The 27,657-nt window shown below is 41.4% G+C and overlaps 2 protein-coding genes across 19 annotated transcripts in view; both read right to left on the reverse strand.

The window, feature by feature from the left end:
* The window catches only part of LOC110086565 (complement receptor type 1), a 54,567-nt gene extending 31,371 nt beyond the window's left edge, over positions 1–23,196 (reverse strand). For 9 of the 11 annotated variants that reach the window (XM_078391838.1, XM_078391836.1, XM_078391837.1 and 6 more), the window contains exons 1-15: positions 23,105–23,196; positions 16,886–17,083; positions 15,698–15,797; positions 14,433–14,518; positions 11,865–12,056; positions 11,409–11,591; positions 10,663–10,845; positions 10,140–10,322; positions 6,763–6,957; positions 6,404–6,503; positions 5,550–5,635; positions 4,273–4,464; positions 3,435–3,617; positions 2,960–3,142; positions 1,813–1,995 (exon numbers count right to left, since the gene is read on the reverse strand). In XM_078391838.1, coding sequence (XP_078247964.1) covers positions 1,813–1,995; positions 2,960–3,142; positions 3,435–3,617; positions 4,273–4,464; positions 5,550–5,635; positions 6,404–6,503; positions 6,763–6,957; positions 10,140–10,322; positions 10,663–10,845; positions 11,409–11,591; positions 11,865–12,056; positions 14,433–14,518; positions 15,698–15,797; positions 16,886–17,083; positions 23,105–23,177 — 2,320 coding nt within the window. In that variant the 5' untranslated portion in view covers positions 23,178–23,196. The remainder of the gene's footprint in view (positions 1–1,812; positions 1,996–2,959; positions 3,143–3,434; positions 3,618–4,272; positions 4,465–5,549; positions 5,636–6,403; positions 6,504–6,762; positions 6,958–10,139; positions 10,323–10,662; positions 10,846–11,408; positions 11,592–11,864; positions 12,057–14,432; positions 14,519–15,697; positions 15,798–16,885; positions 17,084–23,104) is intronic. The other 2 variants (XM_078391834.1, XM_078391835.1) reach the window with 2 other exon arrangements.
* A 2,337-nt stretch (positions 23,197–25,533) lies between these two features.
* LOC140706570 (complement receptor type 1) overlaps positions 25,534–27,657 on the reverse strand; it is a 52,851-nt gene continuing 50,727 nt past the window's right edge. For all 8 annotated transcript variants that reach the window (XM_072997230.2, XM_072997226.2, XM_072997228.2 and 5 more), the window contains one exon: positions 25,534–26,652. In XM_072997230.2, coding sequence (XP_072853331.2) covers positions 26,591–26,652 — 62 coding nt within the window. In that variant the 3' untranslated portion in view covers positions 25,534–26,590. The remainder of the gene's footprint in view (positions 26,653–27,657) is intronic.

Raw genomic sequence — 27,657 nt, forward strand, 5'->3', positions numbered from 1 at the left:
TGCCTTATGAGCCATGAGCCCTCATCAGATGAAGACTGTGGTGGTGAAATCTGAGGTACTGGTTGTTTTTTCATCAGCTGTTTTCCTTTCTTATTCCCCTGGCCTTTCTTCGATGCCATTTTGTGTTCTAATTTTACTACTGACCAATAAACTAGATTTCAGGAACCTGGCCTCCAGTACGTGAAGCAATACCCAGCTTGCCCAGGCACACTGTCAAACATGTAAGTGTTGGATAAAAATCCTTATTATACTTCACTTTATAGATATGTGAATATTATTAGTATTTATTAATTTATTTTCAAGTTAATTTTTAAACTAAATTATAATTAATTAATTATCCACTATTTGATTGTCCCCCATTAATCCCCACTTTTAAATTAAATCCAATTAATTAATTATCTTGCCACCGAGATGCACAATCAATTACCGGTAATCAATTCAATTGAGATACTAAATATTATTAATGCACCAGCAATTTATTTACTTACTGTCTATAAACCCCCAGCAATCTGATAGATTAATCAACCAAATTAACTTTCCTTTTTAAAATATATACCTATCCGGATCTAATTAATTCAAAATATCAAATTATAACGAGTCCTAGATTGCCTCTGATAAACTATCTGTAGCGAACAGCCCTCACCTATCCGTCACAGCAGAACAGTGAAGAAGGAGCCTATGAGTGGAAGGAAGGTGGAGTCAAGGGAGGAGGACACTATCCAAGCCAAAAAAATTGGGGGGGGGAATTAAACCACTAAATTACTGGGCAACTCTTCCCTTCACATCAGCTATGGTCAAGCGGCCAACGGATTCCAATTCAAAATTAAAGGCGGGTGCCATGCAATTTGAAACAGTGGAAGGGGGGAGGCATGCGACTTGTTGTCGAACTTAACGGCCAAACCAAGCCAACTCCTATTTGGGAACTAAATAACAAGGAATATAAGATAAACTAACTATACCGATGAATCATCCTGATCCCCACTTTGCAATAATCAACAACTTCCATCCCAGTATTTATAACCCCAAAGGAGGGTTAACATTGTTGTGCGATACACGTGAGCGCTGCCGTCAAACCCCCCCTTCAGGAAAATATACAAGCAATTAATTATTAATTTAATTAAATATAAATTAAACAGAAGCATGAGGGTAAGAAAAACAAGGTGTTTGAAACAGGATTTTCAATCGCCAGTCAAACCGAGGGGAGAAGCAGATGCAACCGCCCGATCCACAAAGAACTGTGAGGACCTTTCTGCCACCACGTGGCTGGAAATGATCCAGACAGCGAGACTCCTTCTGTCAGCAATGTCAGCCAGAAATAGGAAGCGAAGAGGGGGAAACATACTTTAAATAGCCTAACATGCGAGACTTAAAAGAGATCTTGCATCCTCCATGGAAGAAGGCAAAGGTAAGCCACGTTGCCAAAGCCCCGGCTCAGCAGTGGCTTATTCATTTTCACCATTCTGCTGCAAAGGCCCACAAGATCTCTTAGTGTGGTGAATCAGAGGCACTGAAATCACATGGTTGGTTTCTCTTTTCTAAAGCTTAGGCATTTTCCTGCAGGGAGAATGAGTAAAATACAGTTTGCATGGGCTTTTTGGAGTAGATTGTTTATCTGCTCTCTGCTTTTCTGGAATGGTTTTTAGAGCTTCTCTGGGGCTTAATTTGGGCTACTTCTAGGGCATATGAATCAATAACCCGGCTTTCCCTTTCATGCACGAAAGAAACATCAAAACACATATAGATAGATGGCACATCCCAGCTATGGTGATAGATACTGCTCTGAGAAAGGGAGAGCTTTGTCCGGATCCTCACCCTGTTCACAGAGAGGGAGAGGAGGCTCCCACGTGCCATCCATCTGGCAATGGATCTCTCTTGAGCCAGATATCGTGTGGCCATTGTGGCAGTCCAAGGTAACACTTTGGTTATGTCTGTAGGTGTCAGAAAGACCACCCACAATCCTTCCGTTCTCAAGCTGAGGCGGTGGGCACTCCCTCACTGAAAAGAGAAGGTGTTTTAGAACAATGAAGGGAGAGAGAGAGAAAAATAAGAAGACAAGGTTATTTCTGTGTCTATTTCTTGAGTTCCTTGGACACCATATCATGGACAAATGGATTACTTTTGATGGGCTGCTTAGCAATATGTGTAACAGATTATCATTATTTTGGGATAGGGAGAATATGAAAATACTTGCCGTACCAAAACACACTGCAATGAAATTACCAGGCTTAGGGTTTAATGGAAGTCAGTTTTTTCTTGCAATGGAATTCTCCTGGCCCAGGAAAGAAGCTGCCCGAATCATATCACAACCGTTTATGTCTAACCGCCATATATTTACAAGAGGGTCTAGGCCCGAGCACGGACCTAGAGTGGCCCGGCGGGCCAGATAGGTAGGGTATAAATCAAATAAATAAATAAATAAATATAAATGAAGACTAGTCTGATGATTCTAGTGATCAACCATACCAGCTGCTCAATGATAAACATATTAGAGATGTACACCTACTAGCAAGTGATACCACTGCCATACAGAAGTGAATTCTGACACTCCAAAAGACCCATCTGAGAAAACAGGAATAACTGAAGCATCTTCATTCTCAGATTGGTCAGGAAGCATACTTTTCAATGCATAAATGGTTGTAGGGGCCAGGAGGCACAGTGTTCAAAATGTAGAACTTCAGCCAAGACTTTGCCCACCACCTGAGCTTGATAAAAATGGATTCAAGGAAGTCAGCTCAAGATGGACTCAGCCCTTCATCCTTCCAAGGTTAGTTAATTGGGTACCAATCTTGCTATGGGCAGAGCCGATAAGTATTCTGCAGAATTCAATTGTGCACTGCCCAGAGACTGCTTCATGCAGTAAGGAATGGTATAGAAGCAGCACACTTTGTTTGGAGTGTGAATCCAGATTCTCAGTGCTGTGGTTTCCCAAAATGGACTGCCATACAGTGGAAACATTTACCTTTGCAACGAGGGGCAGGGGAAGACCATGTCCCTGATGATGTACAAAAAATAGTGGCCTCTCCAATAAGAGCATAGCCCAGATCACAGGTGTAATCCACAAACATTTCAGGGGTAAATGCTGTGGCTTCCCGGTTGCTGTAACTCCCATTTGGCACATCTGGTGGGGGCTGGCAGTGCACAGCTGCAAGGAGGAAAGAGAACGTTTGGATGGAAAAAGTGGATTTAGGTATATGCCCGGCCATCACCTAATCAGTGATGGTTTCAGCTCTTTTCTTTAAGTGGACCAATCCAGAGAAGACAAAGCGTGTCTTGCCTGTACCCATCCAAGATGGCAGGGGGAGGGGGGAGGGCAGGGCGTTTCTCTGCTTTTTCTTCTGATATTGCATCCCTTCCTGGCACATCCCTACTACCTAGTGGCTCTCCTTGTTCGACATCATGCTCTTTCAAAGGGAGAGCTTCCTCCATATACTTGCCCCGTTCACAGTGAGGGAGAGGTGGCTCCCACATGCCGTCCATCTGGCAACGGATCTCTCTTGAGCCAGACATCATGTAGCCCTTGTTGCAGTCAAACGTGACACTTTGGTTATGTATGTACTTTTGAGAAACCCCGCGAATAATCCTCCCATTCTCAAGCTGAGGCGGTGGACACTCCCTCACTGAAAAGAGGAGACATTTTAGAACAATGAAGAGGGGAAGAAGAGCAGGTTTGTTTCTATGTCTCTCTCTTTAGCTTTTTGGATGCCATATCATGGATGGATATGTTAGCTTTGACTAGCTGCTGAGCAATATTGAGACTGGATTACAGTGGTGCCCCACATAACGATGATAATCCGTTACAGAAAAATCATCGCTATGTGGATTCGTCGCTATACGGAACAAAAGAGACCATAGGAATGCATTAAAACACGTTTAATACATTCCTATGGGCAAAAAACTCACTGTTATGCTAAAATCCTCCATACGGCCACCATTTTCGCTGCCCGGTAAGCGAGGAATGGGTGCGAAAACACCTCGGAAGGCCGTTTTTTTTAATGCGGTAGCCATTTTGGAACCGCCGATCAGCTGTTAGGAAAACATTGCGATGCAAATATCGGTAAGCGAAACAGCTTAACGATCATCGCAAAGCGATGTTTTTCCATTTAAAACATTGCAATGCAATCATATTTATGAGGATTCGTATTAAACGAAGCGCTCGATATATTTTGAGGTGGGGAAGAAAATATATATGCGCTCACTACCAAAATACCATACTACCAGATACCCATGATTTCGTCTTTTCTCCACAAAGCACAGGAGAACTGAAAAGCTCACCTCCACAATATACACGGCCACTCCACTCTCCATGGAACCCATCCTTAGAGGTACAGTGAATGTGGGCATCTCCGAGAAGCGGGTAGCCGTCTTCACAGGTATATGTTACGACTGTCCCATAAGTGAAGTCATCCTCGTATCTGCCACTGTGTGTGCCATGAGGAATGTCTGGCGGTGGGAAACATGGGATACCTAAAGGGAGAACCATCAGAAGGCACATATTACAGACTTATCTGGGAGCTATTTCTTTTAATTTGAAGTGAGCAATCCTGTGGCATGCGGAATATCTTTGATTGACGGCAAGATTTGTGTAATTCTCCAGTGAAGGAGAGTTAACTCCTTTCCTGAATCCTTGTTTCTGGAGGGATAATGAGCCAATACTAACTTGTATATTTGAACTGACTATCTCATTTAGTTTGATCGTGATAGTCATAAAGCTGCACCCTAGTCATATATAAAGGTTTCATCACCCAGTGTGAGGCTGATTAACTGCAGCAATGCTAATCTGTCTGTGAGGAGATGGCGTTGGGCAGCACACCAAGTAGGCCGTTTGATCTTGTCTGCATCCCCAGGAAGGCTTGCTGGACACAGAAACCATCAGAGCTCAGGGGGTCGCTGGGATGGGATGGCCCGCCTAGGAAAAGGAGGCAGCTGCAAGGGAGAAAGGCCAGCACATGGGACAGGCAGAAACGGCTGGGCTGAATGAGCCATAAAGTTAGAGAAGGAAGAGGTGGGAGAGGGAGAAGAGAGGTGGAGCCTGGCGAAACTGGAGGAAACCTCAGGCGTCTGCAAGAGGGTCAGACGACAACCTAGGGAGGGCTCCGAAGGGAGTTGCAAATCCTCCCTGAAAGGGGCCAGATTTGCACAAGACTTCCTGGGAGCTCTGTGGTTTCTATTCTGTCTCTCCCCAGTGGAGGAAACAACCATTCTAACCAACCAAAGAGACCCGGGGGCAGTGCAGGAAACTCTCCAACCTTCTCTGCCACAACATGAGACTCAGAGCGGAAAGGGGTTGCCAGTCGAAGAACCAGGTCTGCAATCCCTGCCTCCCTCAGAATAAACCCAGGATTGTCTCAGATTGGGAGCTCATGGTTATCCACATGAGGCCGGGTCGCCCCCTGCCCCTACTCTAGGAGTCAGTGGTGGAGCTCACACCAGCTTTTCCCTTCTTCCCCACACATATTTTGGAGAGGCCCTGAAACCGTGAAACTGTATCGTGAAGGAGCTCATCCGGAATACAATAGAGATACAGAGATGCCAAGTCATGTTCCACGTACGCTGACAAAAGGGAACGTCACCAGTCCACTGCACTCTTCTGCCCAATATCTCACACCTTCGTGAAGAACCACCGAGTAGCCTGTGCCTATATTGCAAAAAAACAAGCAATGTTGAGGTATTAGTTTCTTTCACATTCAGGTGCCTCCTGCTTAGCATATTGAAGAATTATTTCGGCTGAAGATTGTGATTCTGGTGTGGAAAATAAAAGGTCACTTCCTCCTACACCCAAACAAGTAGTTCCTAAGCTTGCTACCATGTGTTCTAAACAAGAGTCTTCGACCATAAAAGATGCAGTCAAGTAACCACTTGTTAATGAAAATCTGCTTCATGAAGGACTCACAGAGTAACTGCACTCAATGGTGAGAGGGGATCTGAAGGCAGACATTGAAAGCCTTGCCAGGTTCAGTGATTAGGGGGTTCTCAAACTAGGCACATTTCCACCCTGTTTTTACTTCACCTGTTATCAAAGTTAAATGGTAGGGAAGGAAGGGACACACAGCCCCTCAGAGCAGATCTGGGAGAGGCAAGTCCAACTTCAGGTACTTCCAGCCTCCAGAGAAAGAGAGAAAGGATTTTCAGCCTTTATTCAGCACTCTCTCCAGATGACTTTAAAAAAATAATAAGGGGACTTCAGAAAAGCTTCAAGGGGAGAAGGTATATTCCTGAAATATTCTGAGCCTTTTAAAATAATTCCTTCTCTTTCACAGGGCAGGAATTAGTTTCCAAGAAATAAAACAGGCAGTCAGCTGAAGCCCAGCAAAGCTGTGGGAGTTCTTGGCTGCTCCCCATTCAGGTATTCTCCTCACCTTTTAAAAACAGAAAGGAAACCTTTTCTTGGTTCCCTAATGCTTACCCTTCATCACAGATGTAACTGATAGTAGAACCAAAGAGAAAATCCCCTGATACAATCAGCCTGCCATTATCTGGATCTCCTGGATGTCCACATGATTTTCCTAACACGAAACCATAGAAATCTTATTTTACTCCATTTCATTTTACATGTATCATTCACTCAGAAGCACAAAACTGATTGAGGCTTCTTGTGCTATTTCAGGTAAGAGAAAAGAAATGCACCAGGGGGGAACTGCGTGGCCTTATTACCCTCTTTCATAAAGCTCCGGGGGGGGGGGTCTTATGAGAAGCCCTGCATAGAATTATCCTGTTTTTCCTACCCTTACTCCCTTCTGCTCCTGTCAATGATCAAAGACTTACGTTTACAGAATTCTTGAACTTCGGACCACTCTTGATTTCTAAAGCATGTTAGCGAAGACTTCAATCCAGGAACTTTGAAATATCCTGGGCGACAGCCGTATTTCACAGTCAAGCCAATAGGAAAAGAATTATTTCCCTTATATTCATCAAGGAGTTCGGCAAACTCTAGCCTTAGCGCAGGACCACAAGACCCTCCTGAGAACAGAAAACAGCAAAGAGGTTGGTCACTGTTTCAGTGCTTCTACCCTCTGAACAGCATATACCAAGGTCCAGGTCTATAGAGCTTGTGTCCTGAGTACACTCCTGTATTGCAGCGAGTCTTGGACCCTTTGTGCAGGGCAGGAGAGGAAGCTGAGCACGTTCCATACATGTTGTCTCCGATGCATTTTTGGCATCACCTGGTGTGGCCTCACCTCCCTCTATTACCATCTCCATACAAGAATTGGAGGGTGTTCCTGATTTCATGTACCTTTGCATCACCTGGCAGGGCAAACTTCCAAATAGAGTAGTCCTAAGAATGAGTTGGAATTTTTAGCATGTATACAATACCGAAACAGTGACGTCTATGTTGGCTGGGGCATGTCGTGAGAATGGCTGACTGTCAGATTCCAAAAGATCTCCTGAATGGAGAATTAGTACAGGGAAAGTGCTCCAGAGGGAGACCACAACTGCGATGGAAGGACATCTGCAAGTGGGATCTGAAGATCTTAGGAATGGACCTCAACTGAATGAGAGACTTTGACATCTGAGTATTCCTCCTGGAATCAGGCAGTACAGCATGGCCTCTCCCAATTTGAAGAGACACTTGTTCAGTGGGCCAAGGCAAAGAGGCAGTCCCCAAACCAGCAAAGTCAGGGAGTGGGACAGGGGACAGATTGTATTTGTCTTCAGTGTGGAAGGGATTGTCACCCTCAAATTGGCTTTCTCAGTCACACTAGATGCTGCTTCGTCTATTCAGAGCACATTGCCATAGTCTCTTGAGACTGAAGGATGCCTACACCCTCTGGATGTACCCCCAGCTTGTTCGTCTTCAATATGGAAATCTGCAGTATATTCCATATTTTAAGAATTTGCAAGCTACTATTTAGTAGATTTGCTGGAAGAGTGGCTTACAGTATCATGTACAAGCATAAAGAAATTAAAGACATATTAAAACATTAAAACTGCTATGCATGCAGCATGAGAAAAAAATCCACTATGAAAACCTGTGAGAAGGTAACAATGATCACCTGTGAGAAAGGAACGATCATCACACACACAGTACAAAGGTGCAAAGAATATCAAGACAGTATTGTTGGGGAAAGCATTCCTCAGGCAGCTTGCTACAAGAAAACACCAATTTTGCAGTTGCCAGCCACTTGAGTTCAGACAGCAAGACTAGTGATGCCAGTTAGCATTGAAGGCGGTCCTCTGAGGTTTGTCAACATTTGCCAATACAGTAGGACCTCCGTATCCACAGAAATACAGTTCCAAGCCCTCAGCCCACGGAAGCTGAAAAACACAGATTATAGTGGTGCTATTGCAATGGGGATATAGGGGAGGGTCTTCCCTGTTGGTGTACCACAACTTTGGAACTCCCCCCCATGGAAACCCAGACTGGCCCGATCTTTGCTGTCCTTGCACAAGCAGGCAAAGACCCTTCTCTTCAGACAAGATTTCCCTTGGTGATTGTAGCGAACATCCTATCTTCCTATATATATAATGGTATTGGACTTCAAGGCCTGTCCTTGTTGCACCGGACTTCAACCAGAAGTTCATCCTCTGTACAGATGTGTCAAACGTAGGACTGAGAGCCATGCTGCGCCAAGCGGATGATAGTGGGAATCTACACCCAGTGACTTTAATCAGCAAGAAACTCCAATCTGGTGAGAGACATTTGTCTGCAATCAAGAGGGCGTGCCTACCTATTGTTTGGATGCTTCAAAGACTGAAGCCCTACACTTGGGGAATAAAATTCATCCTTTGCACCAACCCTTTCCCTCTGGTGTGGCTACAAACTATAAAATCCACTAACAGTAAGCTTGCAAGATGGACACGGAACCTGCAGCGTAAAAGGGACTCAGAGCATGGATGCTGATGCCTTCTCTCAAACAATTAATGGATGGATTAAAAAAGTTTATGATGGTGTATTAAATGTTCTGTTTATGTAAGAGTTATGAAATATGATTGAAGTACAGTTTATTTTGATGTTTATGAATTGAAATGCGTATAGTGATGGGAAATAATAAAGGTGATGCAATGTAATGCTAAATGCAAATATTTATAATTATATTGATTGTCTTAAGTGTTTTAAAGTGGTAAGTTTGAGCTAGTAAACCTAGTAATGGATAGAAAACTGTACTATAAGGTATTTATAAATATTGGTAAGTTATTGTTATATTTGCATGTACTTAGCTGTTTGTTTATGAGTGCAAACTGCTGGGTTTCCTCTCATAGAGCAAACTTATTAAGGGAGGAGGTATGTAGCGAACACCCTGTCTTCCTATATATATAATGGTATTAGCCTGCAGCAATGGGAGCTGTTGGGAGGCGGAGCCAGAGAAACCAGGAGGGAGGAGGGAGTCAGAGTTTTTAGTCAGTTCAGTCAGAGACAGAGAAGGGAAAAGCATTTGAGGGTTTGACACACAGAGAGTGTGTTTAAGGAGTGATTAGTCAGAGTGTGACCTGTATTAATTAAGATAGAGAAGGTTAAAGTAAAATACTGAAACTTTGCATAACTTTAAAAATGTGCTTTAGAACTATTCCTGAAACAACTTGTAATCAATAAATCTGTTTCTGTTTAAAAGTTAAGTACTGAATGGACCTCAGTCTTTCATAGGAATTATGGATTGATAAAGAGATCACCTGGTGGCAGCGTGGTAAATGGCATGTTGGGACACTCATGTAAGTTCTGTGTTTGGTGAAACAAGCAGGGGCCACGGGGTAAACGTCACAGTGACTGGCTACCCTAGTGTGATTTTTAGAGGGATTGTTACACATTGGCAATTTGACTGTGTTTTTTGTACTGCTAAAGTTTATCATTTCTCAGCATGGCTTTTGTTTGTTGGATTTTAATATTTGTATACTTATTGTTTTTAACTTATAACTGTGTTATAATGATGTAGTTTGCTTTTTTATACTCTTTGTTTTAGCTTTTAAATATTGTCTTTCAATTATGTAAGCCGCCTTGGGTTCTTTTTAAGGCCGAAAGTGGGGGTCGGGAAAGAAGTACATAAGCAGCCTGCATAATTGAATTGTTCATTACCCAGAGAGTGCTTTAAATTCTGCACGGCAGTATATAAGCAGCACACTTCACTTTTGCTTTGCCTTGAGTGTAAATACTTATTTTTAGTGCTGTGGTTTGTCAGAATGGACAACCTCGTAGTGACAAAATTTACCTTCACAACGAGGGGCAGGGGAAGACCATGTCCCTGATGATGTGCAATAAATAGTGGCCTCTCCAATAAGAGCATAGCCAGGATCACAGGTGTAATTCACAAATATTTCAGGGGTAAATGGTGTGTCTTCCTGGTTGCTGTAACTCCCGTTTGGCACATCTGGTGGGGGCTGGCACCGCACAGCTGGAAGGAGAAAAGAGAATGTAAGGATGGAAAAAGTGCATTTAGAAATGTGCCTGACCATCACCTAATCAATGTTGTTTTCATTTCATTTCTTTAAACGGACCTAATTAGCTCTAGACAAGTGTACCTATAAGTATGCAAAATGAATGATTAAGGGGAAGTGCATTTATATGGTTTTTACTGCATTCCTTCTTGCCAAAGAACAAACGGGAAGTACTTTTTATCAACAACATTCCTTTCAAGTTTTGAATTCAAAATTGTCAAAGACTACCCCCACCCCAGGAACCATTACAGTGTTTCTGCTCATCTCCAGAGAATAACATCTAGCCATGGTACGTACCCCTCACACAGATAGGCACAGGAGAATCCCATGTGTTGTCAAACTGGCACTGAATTGTACGGTTGCCTTTCAGAACATAGCCAGGGTCACATTCAAATGTAATTGCTTCCAATGGTTTATAAACCACTTGTGCTCTAGTTATTCTTCCATTCTGAATTTCTAAAGTTCTGCAGCCTGTAACTCCTAATAAGAAGAGAAAAATCACGATTTGGCTTCACACTAAACACAAGGGAATAACCTCTAGAACTATTTTCTTCTTGGTTTTTTGTTGTTGTTGAAGGAATGGCTGGCTGCTTCCTTGCCTTTTTTTCCCTGTTCTCCTTCCTAGGCCCAGAGAGTCTCTGTTGTGCTGGGTCAATGGCACTGAATTCACACTTTTGTTTTATCTTTTCTAATTCTTTGGTATGTTTTTGCTATTTGAATTGCTTGAAGGGTGAGTAAAAATTTTTACATATGTCTGATGATGATTTTAAATTGTCATATACTGTTACTAGCTTTTGGGAGTACATTGATTATCTGCTCTCTGCTTTTTGGGGGTCATTTTCAGGAATTCTGTAGGAGTTCACTTGGGCTAGATTCAGGAAATATGAATGGGAAATCCAGGAGAACCTGAAAGAGACTTTTTCTTCCATGTACATCCATGTACACAAGATATACTATATTTCTGTGCACATCCCTGCTAGCTAGTTGACCTCCTTGTTATAGATCTTGCTGTTACAATGTATGAACTTCATAGGTATACTTACTCCATTTACAGTGAGGTAGAGGAGGCTCCCATGTGCCATCCATCTGGCAACGGATCTCTCTTAAGCCAGATATCATGTGGCCATTGTTGCAGTCAAAGATAACACTTTGGTTATATTTGTAAGTTTTAGAAACACCAGCCACAATCCTTCCATTCTCAATGTGTGGCTGTGGACATTCTGTCACTGAAAAAAGAAGACATTTTAGAACAATGAAAAGAGGAAGAAAACTACTGGTTTTTTTTTTAGTAGCTTTCTCTTTGTCTCCTTAGATGCCATATCATGCTTTACCTTTGACTAGCTTCTGAGCAATAAGCATTGATATCAGATTACAGTATTATTTTAGGGAAGGAGAGGATATGAAAATAATTTTACTACCAAAATTCAGTACTTCCAAAATAGGATTGAATGCATGTTAAGTCTTTTCTCCACAAAGCATAGCAGAACTGAAAAGCTCACCTCCACAATATGCACGACCACTCCACTCTCCATGGAACCCATCCTTAGAGGTACAGTGAATGTGGGCATCTCCGAAAAGCGGGTAGCCATCTTCACAGGTATACGTTACGACTGTCCCATAAGAGAAGTCATCCTCGTATCTGCCACTGTGTGTGCCATGAGGAATATCTGGTGGTCGGAGACATGGGATACCTACAGGGAAAAGCAATCAGAAGTCACATATTAGAGGCAAATCTTGGAGTGTTTTGTTTTACTTTAAGGCAAGCAAGCCTGTGGCAAAAAAAGAACATCTGGGATTGAATTATTCAAGTCAACACCATATGTAAACCTCCAAAGAAGGACAGTCAACCTCTTTCCTTGATCCCTGTTGAGGGAGAGGAAATGGGCTAATACTAACTTCTAAATGTGAGCTGATCATCTAATCTAGTTTGACCCTGAGATTCGTTAAGTTGCACCTCAAAGCCTGTAACTTTCATTTCTCTGTGTGAGTCTGATTAACTGTTGCAATGCATATCTATCTGTGAGGGAGTCGCTATGGCCAGCATTCTGAGCAGCTGTTTGATCTTGCCTGACACCTACTGGAGGAGGAACTAAAGAACCTTGTAATGAGGGCAAAAGAGGAGAGTGCAAAAAACGGTCTGAAACTCAACATCAAAAAAACTAAGATCATGGCCACTGGTCCCATCACGTCCTGGCAAATAGAAGGGGAAGATATGGAGGCAGTGACAGATTTTACTTTCTTGGGCTCCATAATCACTGCAGATGGAGACAGCAGCCACGAAATTAAAAGACGCCTGCTTCTTGGGAGGAAAGCGATGACAAACCTTGACAGCATCTTAAAAAGCAGAGATATCACCTTGCCAACAAAAGTCCGAATAGTCAAAGCTATGGTTTTTCCTGTAGTGATATATGGAAGTGAGAGCTGGACCATAAAGAAAGCTGACCGCCGAAGAATTGATGCCGTTGAATTGTGGTGCTGGAGGAGGCTCTTGAGAGTCCCCTGGACTGCAAGGAGAACAAACCTATCAATTCTAAAGGAAATCAACCCTGAGTGCTCACTGGAAGGACAGATCCTGAAGCTGAGGCTCCAATACTTTGGCCATCTCATGAGAAGAGAGGACTCCCTGGAAAAGACCTTAATGGTGGGAAAGTGTGAAGGCAAGAGGAGAAGGGGACAACAGAGGATGAGATGGTTGGACAGTGTCACCGAAGCAACCAACATGAATCTGACCCAACTCTGGGAGGCAGTGGAAGATAGGAGGGCCTGGCGTGCTCTGGTGGTCCATGGGGTCATGAAGAGTCGGACACGACTAAACGAATCAACGAACGACACCTACTGGAAGGTCTGCTGGACACAACGAGCGTAAAACCTCAGGTAGGTCCTTGACTGAAACAGGTTGCTCCATTCTTATTGGTCAGAATTTTAGATGATATGACTAATAGGAACTGAACAACCTATTTCAATCTTGTCTGTCTGATCACATAAGGCCAAAGTCCTCATTTCTAGAAAGCCAAACAATTTCTGGGAAGTGGGACTCACTGGTAAAGACAACAATAGAGGGAAAACTTGAAGGGAACAGAAAAATAGGAAGTACATATGGCAGATTGACTCAATGCAGGAAGCCACGGCTTTGTATTTGCAAGAATTGAGCAATGGTGCTTAAGACAGGAATTTTTTGGAGGTAACTTTCTGAGAGGGTCACCATAAACTGGAAGCAGCTGTAAGTTATATAAGTGCATTAGGAAGGAGAAGGAGAAGGAGAAGATCCATTTTTTAAAAAAAGGTTTATTTTACATACTATTCTTAAATAGAATATTTGAGCAAACTTACTAATTTTTGGATTTTTTTACAAATCACTTTAATCTTCCAATTACTATATGATTTTATTACGTTCCTACATGGCTCTGATTATTTTGGAGTATGGTCACTAATTAAAGCATTTGGCTAATAAGAAAGAAGAATTCCATACGCTGTAAATTATTTTCCAAATGTTAGGAAAGCATTGCCAGGGAGCAAAGGGTAATTGAGCATTTCAGGAAACTGGTTATGGGACACTGCATTATATTCAGCATTCATTCATTATTTTGTGCTGATTATTTTAATTTCTTGCAGTAAGAGCCATGCTTACACAGAGACAGGGACAGTTATTTCACTCACAATATTTTAATCACCTCTGTTTACCATATACAGAAGTTTAGAAGATTATTGTAAAAAGCCTATCTGCTAGGAACATCTCTTGCACAAACTTCACTAAAATAGGTGATATATGCAAATCTTCCCTTCTCACAAGATTCATTCTCTTCAGTGAGACAAGCAGAAAGGAAATTAGTGGTAGATTGTGCTCTATTTTTGAACGTGAGCTCTACACCTCAGTCCCATAATTGGTCACAGACGACTTGGGCTTGTTCTGTCTTGGTAAGATTGCTTGACGAACACATGCATTTCCTTTTCCTTTTTTTTTCTTTTTTTTTTGCCATTTTCATTTTGCATCATTTTTGAAATTGTACTGGCAAGAACCACATAAGAATGCTATAAAAGGCACAGATATCAAGATAGTTAACACTCACGTTGACATAATGGAATGTTCCCTGTCCACTGCACTCCTTTGTCACGTATCACGCACATTCTGGAAGACTTACCAATCAGCCTATAACTGTGTTGAAACAGAAGAAATGAAGAAATCATCAAATCTTCTTTCATGTCTACAGAATTTAGATAAATCATCAGCTACTTAGACTTACATTAAGGTGCATCCTGTGGGGGCTAAGAAAGAGTAGATTTCTCTAACTTTATAAGAGTACAAATAATCTTAAGGCTTTGAGGCACGAGTCACCCAACCACAGGATTGGAACTTAAGTCAACCACAGACTAGCACTACTTCCAGGTTTCAGACAAGCCCTCTGGACAGTCTTTTCTCCCACTGTGTAATCCCTGGCTCCCATTACTTCTGAGGTAGCAAGGAATTGCTTAGACTGCAATCCTATGGTTATTGGAAGGGTATTCTAAGGCACTGGTTCTTAACCTTGGGTTACTCAGGAGTTTTGGACTGCAACTCCCAGAAGCTTTCACCACCAGCTGTCCTTACTGGGGTTTCTGGGAGTTGCAGTTCAAAAGCATCCGAGTAACAAAGGTTAAGAACCACTGTTCTAAGGGACAAAGAATGATTCAACTGCAGGTGTGTCCTCTCAGCCTCCATACAAATGTTGGCAACCATTATTTCACTAGTGCTGGAGTTCCAGCAGGAGGGGAGGTGAATATGGAAAAGGACAGCGGCATGAGATGGACAGATCAAATCCCTCCCCCCCAAACACCCTTGAGCTGGTATAAATAATTTCCCAGCCTTTGCTTAAAAGAGGAGGCAACTGACTTTTAAGAAAAATGGGGGGGGGGGGAGTAGGGGAACCAAATGCTACTCCTCCCAGGCTGTCTGCTGCCCTGCCACCAGAAGCCCAACAATGCTTTGAGTTTACTGGCCAGATTCTTTTGTACAGTGGGGTCTTGACTTGAGAACTTAATCCGTATTGGAAGGCGGTTCTCAAGTCAAAAAGTCTGTAAGTCAAGTCTCCATTGATCTACAGTGCATTGAAAACCGATTAATCCCGTAACAGGCTGTTTTTGTTCCATTTTGGTTTTTTTCTGGTCTGTAAGTCAATTCTCAGGCTGCAAGTCAAACCTAAATTTTGCAGCCAGAGAAGTCTGTAACTCAAAAAGTCTGTAAGTCAAGCCGTCTGTAAGTCAAGGGTCCACTGTATTGTTTTGTGCAGCTGATAAAGGAAGAGAGGAGAAGAGATGGAGAAAAGTGACAAATTTGATAGTTTTCCTTAATACTTACCCTTCTTCACAAATGTAATTTACACGAGAACCAAAGAGAAAATTTCCTGATGAAATCAGCCGCCCATTCTCTGGTTCTCCAGGATGTGCACATGTTCGTTCTAAGAGAAACCAAAGCAAAAGCTGTTTATTTTTCCATAATTAAGTGTCAAAAAGTGTGAATGCTTTATATTGATGTTGTCTAAAAATATTTTAAGTCACAAGGACAAAATTGCATGACTTTATTTAAATAACATATTAATATCATAGAATCACAACGTTGAATGGGGTCTATAAGGCATCAAGCCCAATCCTCTGCTCACTCAATGCAGGAATACGAATCAAATGATATCTGCCATCATTGAGGCACTATGCATTGAACTGTGTTTCTCTCTCATAAGTACTTCAAGACTGATAAGGCTGATTAAGAGTCAGAGTTTGGACAGCTACTTTAAAAGCATAATTAAATACAATTATTATTCCAGAGCCCAGAGGGTCATTGCCACTGTAGTTACAATGTTTGAAAGGTAACTATTCACTTTTGTATTATCAAAAGTGAAAACAATGTTAAAGTCTTAATCCACATGGGCAGGACATTTTGGTCCTAGAACCACGTTTTATGGCAGAAATAGATTTAAATCAGGTAGTCTTTTGCAATGTCAGTAATGGTAAACAGTGTCTCTGAGTTGCCTCATGTACAGTTCTGCGATTATTATTATTATTTTACAGACCAAAACAGCTACCACAAAAATTGCCCCAACAAATCTATTGCTTTTTGCCCGAGGTTTACAGTGTAAAGTTTTGGGCTAGGCAATTCAATGTATTGGGGTAGAAGAAAGGAAGGAAAGAAAGAAAGAGAACCACACTGCAGGGCTGGACACATTTATTATTACAGTGTATATCCCATCTTTCTCCTAAAATTATAGAAGGAGGTGTACAATTTGGGAGTGGATGGGCATTGGAATGCTCTGTGGCTTTTGAACTGCCCACAAAGTGAGACCACACAACAATGCAGTGGTATAAGTACATAATTCTAAAAATGGTACAATCAAACGAGTGACATTATCTCTCATTCTTATATGTAATGGCTGAAATTCTGGGCATGTGGCTAATGTCATCAGCCTTAACATGGCATAACTCACAAAACAGGATTTTAGCCAATTTAACTTGGTTATGCTGTAGTTCTTGCAAACAAGGAAATTAAACTCACTTTGGCAGAGCTCCCGAACGATGGACCATGTCTGGTTTTGAAGGCAAGTGCTAGTGTATTTCAATCCAGGGGGTTTTATGTAGCCTGGGCGGCACTGGTACGTCACAGAGGACCCAACAGGAAAGGAATTTTTTTCTTTATGCTCATCAGCAGGCTCAGCAAAATCTAGCCTAGGTGGCAGACTGCAGTGACCCAGTGCTAAAGAACAGATGTAGAAAGTTAGGTCCAGTGAGTATATAGTTCTGAGCTGGAAGATCCAATCATGCCCTTTTTTATTCCACCTGCCAGTGGAATTGGCACTTCTTTCCCCTCCTGCTGAAGCCCTTCTATAAAAACCTGTTTTAGATGGCTTCTCAGTTCTCTAGAAAGGATTTCAGGGAGCATGTGGGCTATAGGAAGGAATATTGCCTGAATCAGAAGCAGTGGGATTCAGCAGAAATACACTCTTTAATTTTTATTCTTTGGATAACTTGGGTTGGGGTATGGGATACAAAAGGTAAAAGGAAGGGGGAAAGGATTTGGGTTAGGGGAGAGGAGAAACAAAAATATCCATTCTATTCGTATTGAAATATCAAGATTCAAGCTCAGCTGTTCTACTATTTTCTGCCTTCCATATTTTAACTCACATTTGGATCAACCGTATTTGCCGGCATACAAGATGACTTTTTGGGCCCAAAAAACATGCCTCCAAGTGGGGAGGGTCGTCTTGTATGCCGGGTGCACTTCATCTGGGCCAGGAAGGAGCCGCCACCACCGCTGAGTGAGTGACGCAGGGCCGCGCTGGTTGGGGAGGAAGGCAGGCGGGCAGGCAGGCAGGCAGGCAGGCAGGCAGTCGGTCTGGATGGAGGGAGGGAAGCACAGCCTGCCATGCCTGAGCGGCCAGAACCCGCTGCCGGGCTGCCCGCCACCCCACGCCACTGAGTGAGCTGCACGCTTGCTCGCCCACCACCTGCCCGTTTCCCTTTTCCTCCTCCTCCTGCTGCCGCCTGCTCAGCCTCTTGCCCTCTTCCTCGCTCTCTCGCTGCTGAGCCAGCACGCTCGCTCACCCGCCACCTGCCCATTTCCCTTTTCCTCCTCTTCCTCCTCCTCCTGCCGCCGCCCGCCCAGCCTCTTCTGTAGGGGGGGTCGTCTTATAGGGCCGGTCGCCTTGTACGCCGGCAAATAAGGTATGTTATTCAAGCACTATCTGATGACTCTAACCATTTATGAAATAAGTCCCATCTTTTTGTTGCCTTTTGTAATGGATAGTCCTTCATTACTTCTAATAAAATGTCCATTTCTGCCGTTTCCTTTATCATTTCTGTAAGATCTTCTTGTTTCGACACCACCTGTTCCAATTTTTAGCGTAAAGAATTCTAGCTGCAGTAACTATATATATTACTATACATTTCTTTGCTTTATCTATTTTATCTGGTATCATACTCAATAAGAACAGTTCTGGGGTTAATGGAACCTTACAACACATTATTTGTTGTAACACAGTCGAAATACACTCTTGAATGTTGTCCCTGACCTCAGCTTCTTCTCTCTCTAATACAGAAAGGACAAAGTGGGAGTGTTCATGAAAGCTTAAATATAATAGTTAGCCTTTAAGGTGCCACGTTTTTGTCTTGTTTTGTTTTGTTTTGTTTCTTTGGATTTTGCCTAATAAATATCAGGATGATTGTCATAAGAGGATGTGGGAGCCCAGTTCTTTCAGGGATATTCCATGGTCACCTGTGAATTTTCAGCTTTAATAGAAAAAAGGTCTGTGGTCATTTAGGGCACTGGTTCTTAACCTTGGGTTACTCAGGAGTTTTGGACTGCAACTCCCAGAAGCCTTCACCACCAACTGTGCTGACTGGGGTTTCTGGGAGTTGCAGTTCAAAAGCATCTGAGTAACAAAGGTTAAGAACCACTGATTTAGGGGATAAAAACTAGAGGCATTATGGTAATCAATTGGTCACTATATCAATTGGTCATTATATATATATTGAATAATTGTATAATTGTGTAATAATGGAAAGTGGGCATTTCCAGCCTCAGGACAGAAACTCAGATATTCCAGTTGACCCCAAAGAATTCTTAATACTTTGTCTGGCTCTTAAAACTGTCCTAAACACATATGAATTTTGTGATGTGGCAGAATCATTTATTTGCTACATGAATCTTCAAGCTTAACTACTACTATAGTTAAATTGCTTTGCACACTTACCTGAGAGTAAAGCTCAGTGGGGCTTTCTTCCATATAAACATGTACAAGATTGTGCTTTAAGTACTGCGGAACTAGTCATGATGAAAAATGATTCCTAATAAAAATACTTCTAATGATATATTAGCTTAACTGTATATAAAACATCAATAACAAAACCCAAATTATTGTGATGTCCACATACAAAAATATGCACTCTTTGGGATGCAGTAAGCTCACTGTACAAAGCAAGAAATGTCCTATGACGAACTAGGAAGCTATGTTTTCTAAACAATTCCCCTACATATACATTAGGGGCATTTGCTATTTATTGGAAGCTTTTATCTTCTTCCAGGTAAACAGTCAGATGGTACTTTTATAGATTTACAGCAATCCATCAGGGAACTTGGGGAATTTGCCATCACTTCCCTCTACAACTTCACTATTGGTTTTCCCCATTGTATTGTTGTATCTTTATGTAAATCTTGTACATTATAATGGAGGCAATTGTTCAAAGTATCTTTGTTTCCAAGGGAGGGATGGGCAATTTGTACCCCTGCAGTTGTTTTGGAAGGCAGTGTTTATAATCAGTACAATGGGATTGAAGCAAGTAAAATTCAAGCATAAACTCATTAACATCAAGCAAAATGAAAATGCAACCATAAAAAAACCCCAAACATTGATGAACAGTTAAAATCACCACAGTTCATTAATGCTATTGCAAGACAGTTGGAAGAGATGCATCTTCACAACCTTCCTGAAAGCATTGAGAGTGAAAAGCGTACTGCATCACTTGGGGGTGTCCGTCCGTCCGTCCTTCCTTCCATCCATCCGTCCTTCCTTCCTTCCTTCCCCGCCCATCTAGTGCCAGGGCACTACTCTGGACAGCTAACAACAATTAAAATCCTATAGCCCCATGCCACCCACAAAGACATAGAGAACCAAGAAACACTAAAAAACCCAGGATATTCCTCCCAAAAGAAGGAAATCTGGATGGCAAATCAAAATCAATCTGGGAACCATTTCGGAGAAAGCCCTTTCCTATGAACCTGCCAAGATGGCCTCAACTCATGTAAGTATTCTCAAGAAGGCCTCCCTGATTTACTATCAGTACCTGACCTGAAAATAAGCCGTAGTATGATTTTTCAGGATGCTCGTAATATAAGCGCTATCCCCAAAATAAGCCCCAGTTAAGTGAAACCTCGCCCTCCGCCACTGTGCAGCAACTAGAAGAAGATGACATGACTGTATTTGAATAAATGTAAATTGTGGTAAATGAAAAAAAAAACATCCCCTGAAAATAAGCCCTAATGCATTTTGTAGCAAAAATTAATATAAGACCCTGTCTTATTTTCGGGGAAACACAGTAGTTCATAATGAGACAAACAGCCCCTTAGATAGCTGGACCAAAACCATTTAGGGCTTTGAAGGCTAAAAGTAGTACAGTATCTTGAATTGGGTCTAGCATGCTACTTGTAATGTGTACAGGTTTTTCAGGATCAGGGTCAACTGATTTTTGTACTATGCAAACTAGCTGTCATATATTGCATCAGCCAAAAATGTCAGATCCTCTTCAAGGACAGCCCCCATAGAGTACTCCTGATCATCAACACCACTTGTTTTTTATTATCCATTATAAATAGGGTCACCATATCACAATTCCACAAACCTAGGTGGCCTAATCTAAATATTATCTGTTTCATGCAAATTAGTCCAGCACACAAATTAGCATATCATAGGAATTAAGCATATTAATATTGCATTTTCCTTACCAATGTAGTATCATTTATAAAGCAAGCAATAAATGGAGAGGATCAAAGATAATAATCTTTGGAGACCTGGACTTGGCACAGGCAGAAGAGTCAAAATCCAATTCCTGCTCCCTTACAAACCTTGTTACTGGGTGACCTCTGGCCAGATACTGTCACATGGCCAAGCTTAGAGAGTTGTCGTGGAATTAATAGGAACAGGGAACCAGGTAAACGTGCTGATGTAAGTGGTGTTTAATTGACTCACTACAGTTCCTTGCCATCAGGGTTTTTTTTACTGATGACAAATTAATTAATTCATTCATTTAATTTATATACCATCCAAAAAGCATATTGCCACTTTGGGAGGTGTACAAGAAATTAAGCATACATTATACACTAACACAGACAATAAGCTATCCCAAACTTAAACCATGACCCAACACAAGTGACAAAACAATTTCCAGAACTTGCTACAATGCTACACCATTCCTCTTCTCCTTCCTCCAATGTCCCAGTAATTTGGGAGAGTCTCCCCCCAAAGGTTTCTCTGAATAAATCCATTTTTAGGAGCTTTCAAAATATGCAAAAGGAGGGTGTGTGTCTTATTTCAGGAGAGCATTTCATAGACAGGACCACTGCAAAGAAAGCCCGGTTTCTGATTACCATTTCCCAGGCTTTTATGGGAGTTAACACCTGCAGGTGCGAGGTCTTTGAGGACCACATCAAATGGGCAGTTGACCTCGGCAGAACACATTTAGTGAAGTCCTAAACCGTTTAGGGCTTTATATGTTAGAACCAAGACTTTGAACTTCTCTCAACTTTCCTGTACAGTAAACCAATATAGATAAGTGAGAAAACAGCATGAAATCCCATGAACAACACATTGTAATCTGATTCCCAGAAGGAAATAGAGGAGGGAAATGAAGGAAAATAGCAAGAATTGCAGAGGGAAGCGAGTTGTAGATTCAAATGTAGGTTGCAGAAAAAACATGAAAAGTCATAGAAATCCTCCCCTTACCTATGCTGAGACATCTGTGCTACCAACCAACTACAGTTTAATACAGTAAAGTTGAGGGAATAATCCGTATTTATATTTTCTACATTTCGGTTCCCTCTCATCTCACTAAAGACACCATTTCAACTCAATATCTGTATATAGTCCATGAATCTGACAAAGTGGGCTGTAGTCCACATGTTTTTTGCCAAATTAAACTTAGTTTGCAAAATCTTGTAAGACTCTTCAGTTTCTGAAGCAAACACAACTACCTACCCCAAAACTCTGAAAAGGATTTGTATCAGGGAAAAATAATTATTTTAAGTGCCACACATACAGATGCCTCTACATAATACCGCTTTCCCATAGCATAATTCCATCAGCATCAAATCCTTTCGACACCCCACCACAATAACTTTTTTTCCTTTTCCTTGGTAGAAGCACACTGCATTTGGAAATGAGATTCTTGATAAATACAGACATATAAATATCCTGTGCCCATTGACTTGGGCATAAGACTCCTCTACTTACAAGGATACATATCTGAAAAACAGATCCAAGGGCCATATGCCACAGCATAAGTAAATATACATTGAGTCCTTTGCCATTTCTTTATCACTCTTAAAGCCACTTTTCAGAATTCTTACATCACAGCAAGTTATCTATCTCCATGATCCCATGTACTCTCTACTTTCTCCCTAATCCTCTAGGAAGCACAGCACCACTCCAGCTCCCAAAAGTCTGCAGAAAACGAACATGGAGCTTAACTTTTCTAGAAGCCCAGTAAAGATGTACCATATTGTCATGCTTGCAGCAAAAACAACAGCACTCATGGTGCATGCAATATTCATCATTTTATCATGGTGCTAGCTGTGTCGTCTTGCTTTGCCCCAGTACTCTGTATGCCTCCTATTCATTCCCATGTCTCTGTTGCTTCCCATGCATTCTTGGCAAGCAGCAAACAACTGGGCAAAACTGGGGGGGGGGGCACACCAACTATGGAGCTAAAAAGGAGGAGTCTGAATTCGCTTTGCTTTCTCGTGAAGGCATTCCAGGTTCTTGTTCTAGCCCCTCTACTTGCAGCAAGCTAGCTCCAACCAAGGCATGGGAAAAATAGATGAAAGTCAGAACTGCAGAAGAAAACGTTTTTAATATATTATTAATTCTTCTTTATATTTGAATAATTTACTGTTTTCAAATTTTAATAGTGTTTTTAATGATGTAAGACGCCTTTGCTCCTTATTTAGGAGAAAGGCAAGGTAAAAATATTTTAAATAAATAAATTTAAATTTCTGAATTCTCACCTTGATCCCCCAAAGGAACAGCCAGGATGGTAGCTGAGGCCCACAAGAGATGGAGTGTGCAGAGAAGAATCATAGTTCTCGTTCAGGTCCCAAGAGCTACAAGGTTTCTCGCAGAGCTAAACAGCAGCTATATATAAACACAGAAGAGGAAGAACCAACAAGCAGCAAATAAAATGGGGGCTTTCAGAGAGAAAGCCCAAAGGGAACTGGGCAGCATGCTATAGAAAGTGAGCACTTAAAGAATTGTATTAGCTGTGGAGGCAGTTGAGCCTGCAATGTTTTGGTCTGCAAAATACAGGCACTGAACATAAGATAAATATACACAAGTCAATTCTTTTAGAAATTAAATACCAGCTGAACACGCCCCATCTGAATCTGTTGACTTACTCTAGTAGCCCTGTATGGCTGCTAATAGCTGTAGTCAGTTCAGGCTCCATAATTTCTTCAGTTGCTTCATTACATTAAAGCTAGATTGCTGCCATCTTTGAAAAACAAAGAGTTTAGGATAGCCACTAACCTTTAACAGTCAACATCTATTTTTTTAAACTAGGATTTAAAATGTTAAGATTATATTTAGTCATGGCACACCTATGGTATTGTATATTCCCAGTGTGATGTCCTGGGTAGAGTGATGGAGTAGGGCCCAGAAGACTGCTCGAGCATGGAAGCTCACTGAAACTGGTAAAAGCCACTCCTTGAATATTGTGATTATGTTGAAAGCTCCATAAGGGTCACTATACGTTGGTTCCACTTTGCGAGCACAGAACAGAACAGAATGGTATTGCATAAATCAACAAGCTACCTATCTACCAGCCTGAATGCGCTGATTAAGCAGGGTTCTGCCCGGTTAGTACTTGAATGAGACCACAGGATGAGGCAGAAAAGAATCCTGCCTGAAATTCTGAAGAGCTGTCACCAGGCAGAGTGGACAATATTTGGAGGAGAAATACTCTGATTCAGAAGAAATAAGACATATAAAATTATGCAGGGGATGGATAAAGTGGATAGAGAGAAGCTCTTTTCCCTCTCACACAATACCAGAACCAGAGGACATCCACTCAAATTGAGTGTCGGGAGAGTGAGAGCAGACAAAAATATTTCCTCACCCAGAGTGTTGTTAGTCTGTGGAACTCCTGGACACAGGATGTGGTGACGGCACATCTGGCCCAGATGCCTTTAAAAGGGGATTGGACAGATTCCTGGAGGAAAAGTCCATCACAGGTTACAAGCCATGATGAGGATCTATAATTTCCAGGCTTAGAAGGACGGTACCTCCTAATGCCAGATGCAGGGAGGGGGTATCAGTAGACAGGTATCTAGTTGTCTCGTGTACTCCCAGAGGCATCTGGTGGGGTCACTGATCCATTAGGGCTCTTCTTATGTTCTTATGAATTTCTGATGTTCGTAGTAATAATTTCCACATTAAAATAGCACAATTCCCAGTAGCAGAAACTTGTGGCATGGTGACGTCCAAAGTCTATTTACAGTTTTGATTCAGAGTGAGAGATGTGTTTTTTCTTATCTCAAATTAGTAAATACTGCATTTTGAAATCTCTTGGGGAAACACTTTTGCACTGCACTGTACACTCTAAACATGGGATTCAATTTCTTCCCTTGGTCAGTGTCGTGCTAAGCCTGTACTAAAAACCCCCCAAACAAACAAAAAAACCCACATAGCAGCAGATAGTAGTCCTTGTCATAAATTAGATCTATTACCTACAACTAAGGGAAAAGTACAAGGATTTGGCAGTCAATTTAGACTTCTTTCCCTCTGTTCCTTCCATCTCTTATTGTGATTCGCACATTCCACATTACAAAGATTCAGTAAACTCAGTAACAGATGTTATGCTGTTTCTTACTCAAAAAATAATTTATGGACTTCTTGACGTTTGAAGCAACCCTCAATTTATTAAGTCTGCACATTATATAATTTAATGATTTCAAAAGGGACAGCCATGCCACAGTTTATTGTATTTAAATAAATATGTCTGTTAACCTTGTTTAAAAAAGAGAACACATGATAATTTGAAATTACAAACAAGAGCTAGCTGGCATTCTCTAAAGCAAACATCGTGCTCAGCATTCTTTATTGTTTAAAGCAATTTTTCAGAAGCAAAATAAACTTAAAAAGCTAGTGCTACAGAAGGTCTTCTCTTGCTATACTATTTGAAACCTGAACAAGGTATTTTATTTACTAAAAGCAGGGACACTGAATGGCACTGGGTCAGTTTTGATGTGTCAAAAACAGAAAGGCTCGAGGTTCTACCTCAGGCGCTTTTACTTACGAGTAACAGGTGACAGAATGTCTAGCTGAGAGCTATAAAGAAGTTATATGTAGCTGTGCCCCCACATCTGTCTGTTATTTATACATAATGCATAACCATAACTTGACATTTGCAGGCAGCATTAAAAACAATTAAAGTGAATCATCAGTTCTGCTTCTGAGTAGAAGCTTGGAATCTTTTATTTGACCTTTATTTATATTAGCCAGCACTCTTAAAAAAACAACACATTTTATTTTCTATACAGACTATATATTTCTTCTCTTAACCAAGTACAAGTTTGTACAGTTTAATATTACATTTACAAATACAACATTACTTCCAAACACATAAGTACAGGAATGGGAAACTGTGGGCCTCCAGATGTTCCTGTCCAACGACTCCTGCCAGACCTAACTGCAATAGCAGTTGGAGGGGATTACAAGAATTGCAGTCCAAAAATATTTGGAAAGCCACAGCACCCCACTATAGTGCAAATCCTTTCTTACATTACAACGTTAGGCTGAACTTTCCTGAAGCACAGGAATTTTTGATTGCTTGCATTTTTAAAAGGAGATTTAAGCTACTTGTGTCCTGAAAGTGTCCTTTGGTTTTTTTGGTTATGTGTTCACATCTCCTGTTGTCACTGACACGCACAAAACACATTACCATTTTTATTAGGCACATATTATAGTTATTTGCAATTTTAAAATTGTAAGAAGAAACCCTGAGGAATTAAGTGTTGCAGATTTTAACTGCTATATTTTCATCCCTTCAAGAGCTGGATATATAGGAAAAAGCCTGTGATGAGAAGGAAAAAAAAAGTCTTCTGATAAATAACTGCCAATGCTTCTTTGAAGAACACTTGTATTATACCATATTTCTGTATTATAATGAGATCTCTAGGGTAGAGATTCTGCCACTGTAGAAACATACTGCAAGGACGGAAATGCAAAAAATAAAATAAAATAAAAAACTATGCAGACACAGCAAATAGAAATGAATAGTTTTCTTCAGGTTGGCTGTTTCTTCATACTTCTGGATCTGCATAATGATTTCAGTAATTGAAAATAGCAGTAGCTCACTCAGCAATTCATGCCACTGCCGTTTCTCCTCTCAAGTGGAGAATTATATGGAATCATCAACTGGAAGATTACTTGACTTTACTGCGAAAAATTCAGTGAAAGCAGTTCAGAGTCTCGATAGCCTCATTTCATTTCCACTGCTAAATCATTACGTGCGACTTCACGGTAAGAATCAGAAGAACCAGGACGAGCGTCACTTTTCCTGTGAAAAAGTCACATATTTTAAATTAATATCTCTGCATTTCACATAATTTGAAAAACAGCTATTAAAACCTTTTTTTGCCTGTTGGAAAAAAAAGCAAGCAGCCATTCATTCCATTCCATAAAAAAACTGAATGGGGGGGGGGGAAGAATGTAAGGAACATGAAGATTGAAGAGAAAGCAAAGCTGTTGACTGTCTCACAGAAAATGCAGTAATAGAATATACAAAATGAAAAGTAATTTATCAATTGTTAGCTACAACAGGATTTTAAAAGGAAAGCAGATAGAATTAATTAGTATTATACAAGCACAATAAAGTTAATTCTAAAAGATGACAGTTTATAACAAAAATGCTTAATTTCTGAAAGATTATTCTATTAGACCATATGCTATTAAATTTCACAGGATACCACTGTGAGCAGATAGGAGACTTGTGAGGCATTCATGCTGGCACTTCCAGAAGCCAAGGACTGCCTCTGCATTATTCAAAGGGATTCATCTGTGCATGAGATTTGTAATGTGTTCTTCAGAATATTACCGTATTTGCTGGTGTATAAGGCGACTGCGCGTATAAGACCACCCCATGACATTCCCACTCAGAATGTAGTTTGTTATATACTTGCTGTATAAGACTACCCCCTCTTCCGCATGTGTGATTCTGCTTTGGCTGCATCATGGGGAGAGTTCCTTTTGCTCCTTTTGGTTCCTTTTCGGAGAGAGCCAGGGTTTGCTGGAAGAAGGAACAGCAGAGAGGCGGCAGCCACTTTGGAGAGGCGGCAGCCATTTTGAGAGGCAGCAGCCATGTGGTCGCATCTCAAAATGGCTGCAGCCTCTCTGCTGTTCCGACAGTCAGCTGTTCGGCGCTAGAGTCAGGCTGTTCCCAGGCTAGGAGCGGGGCTCTACTTGGTCTTACTACCAGGTAAGTGACTTCGCTGGGAGAGAGGGAGGGTTTGCTGGACATGCATCCGGCATACAAGACGACCCCCCCACTTGGAGGCATGTTTTT

The sequence above is a fragment of the Pogona vitticeps genome, chromosome 4 (genome assembly GCF_051106095.1).
Source record: "Pogona vitticeps strain Pit_001003342236 chromosome 4, PviZW2.1, whole genome shotgun sequence".
NCBI classification, from domain to species: Eukaryota; Metazoa; Chordata; class Lepidosauria; order Squamata; family Agamidae; genus Pogona; species Pogona vitticeps.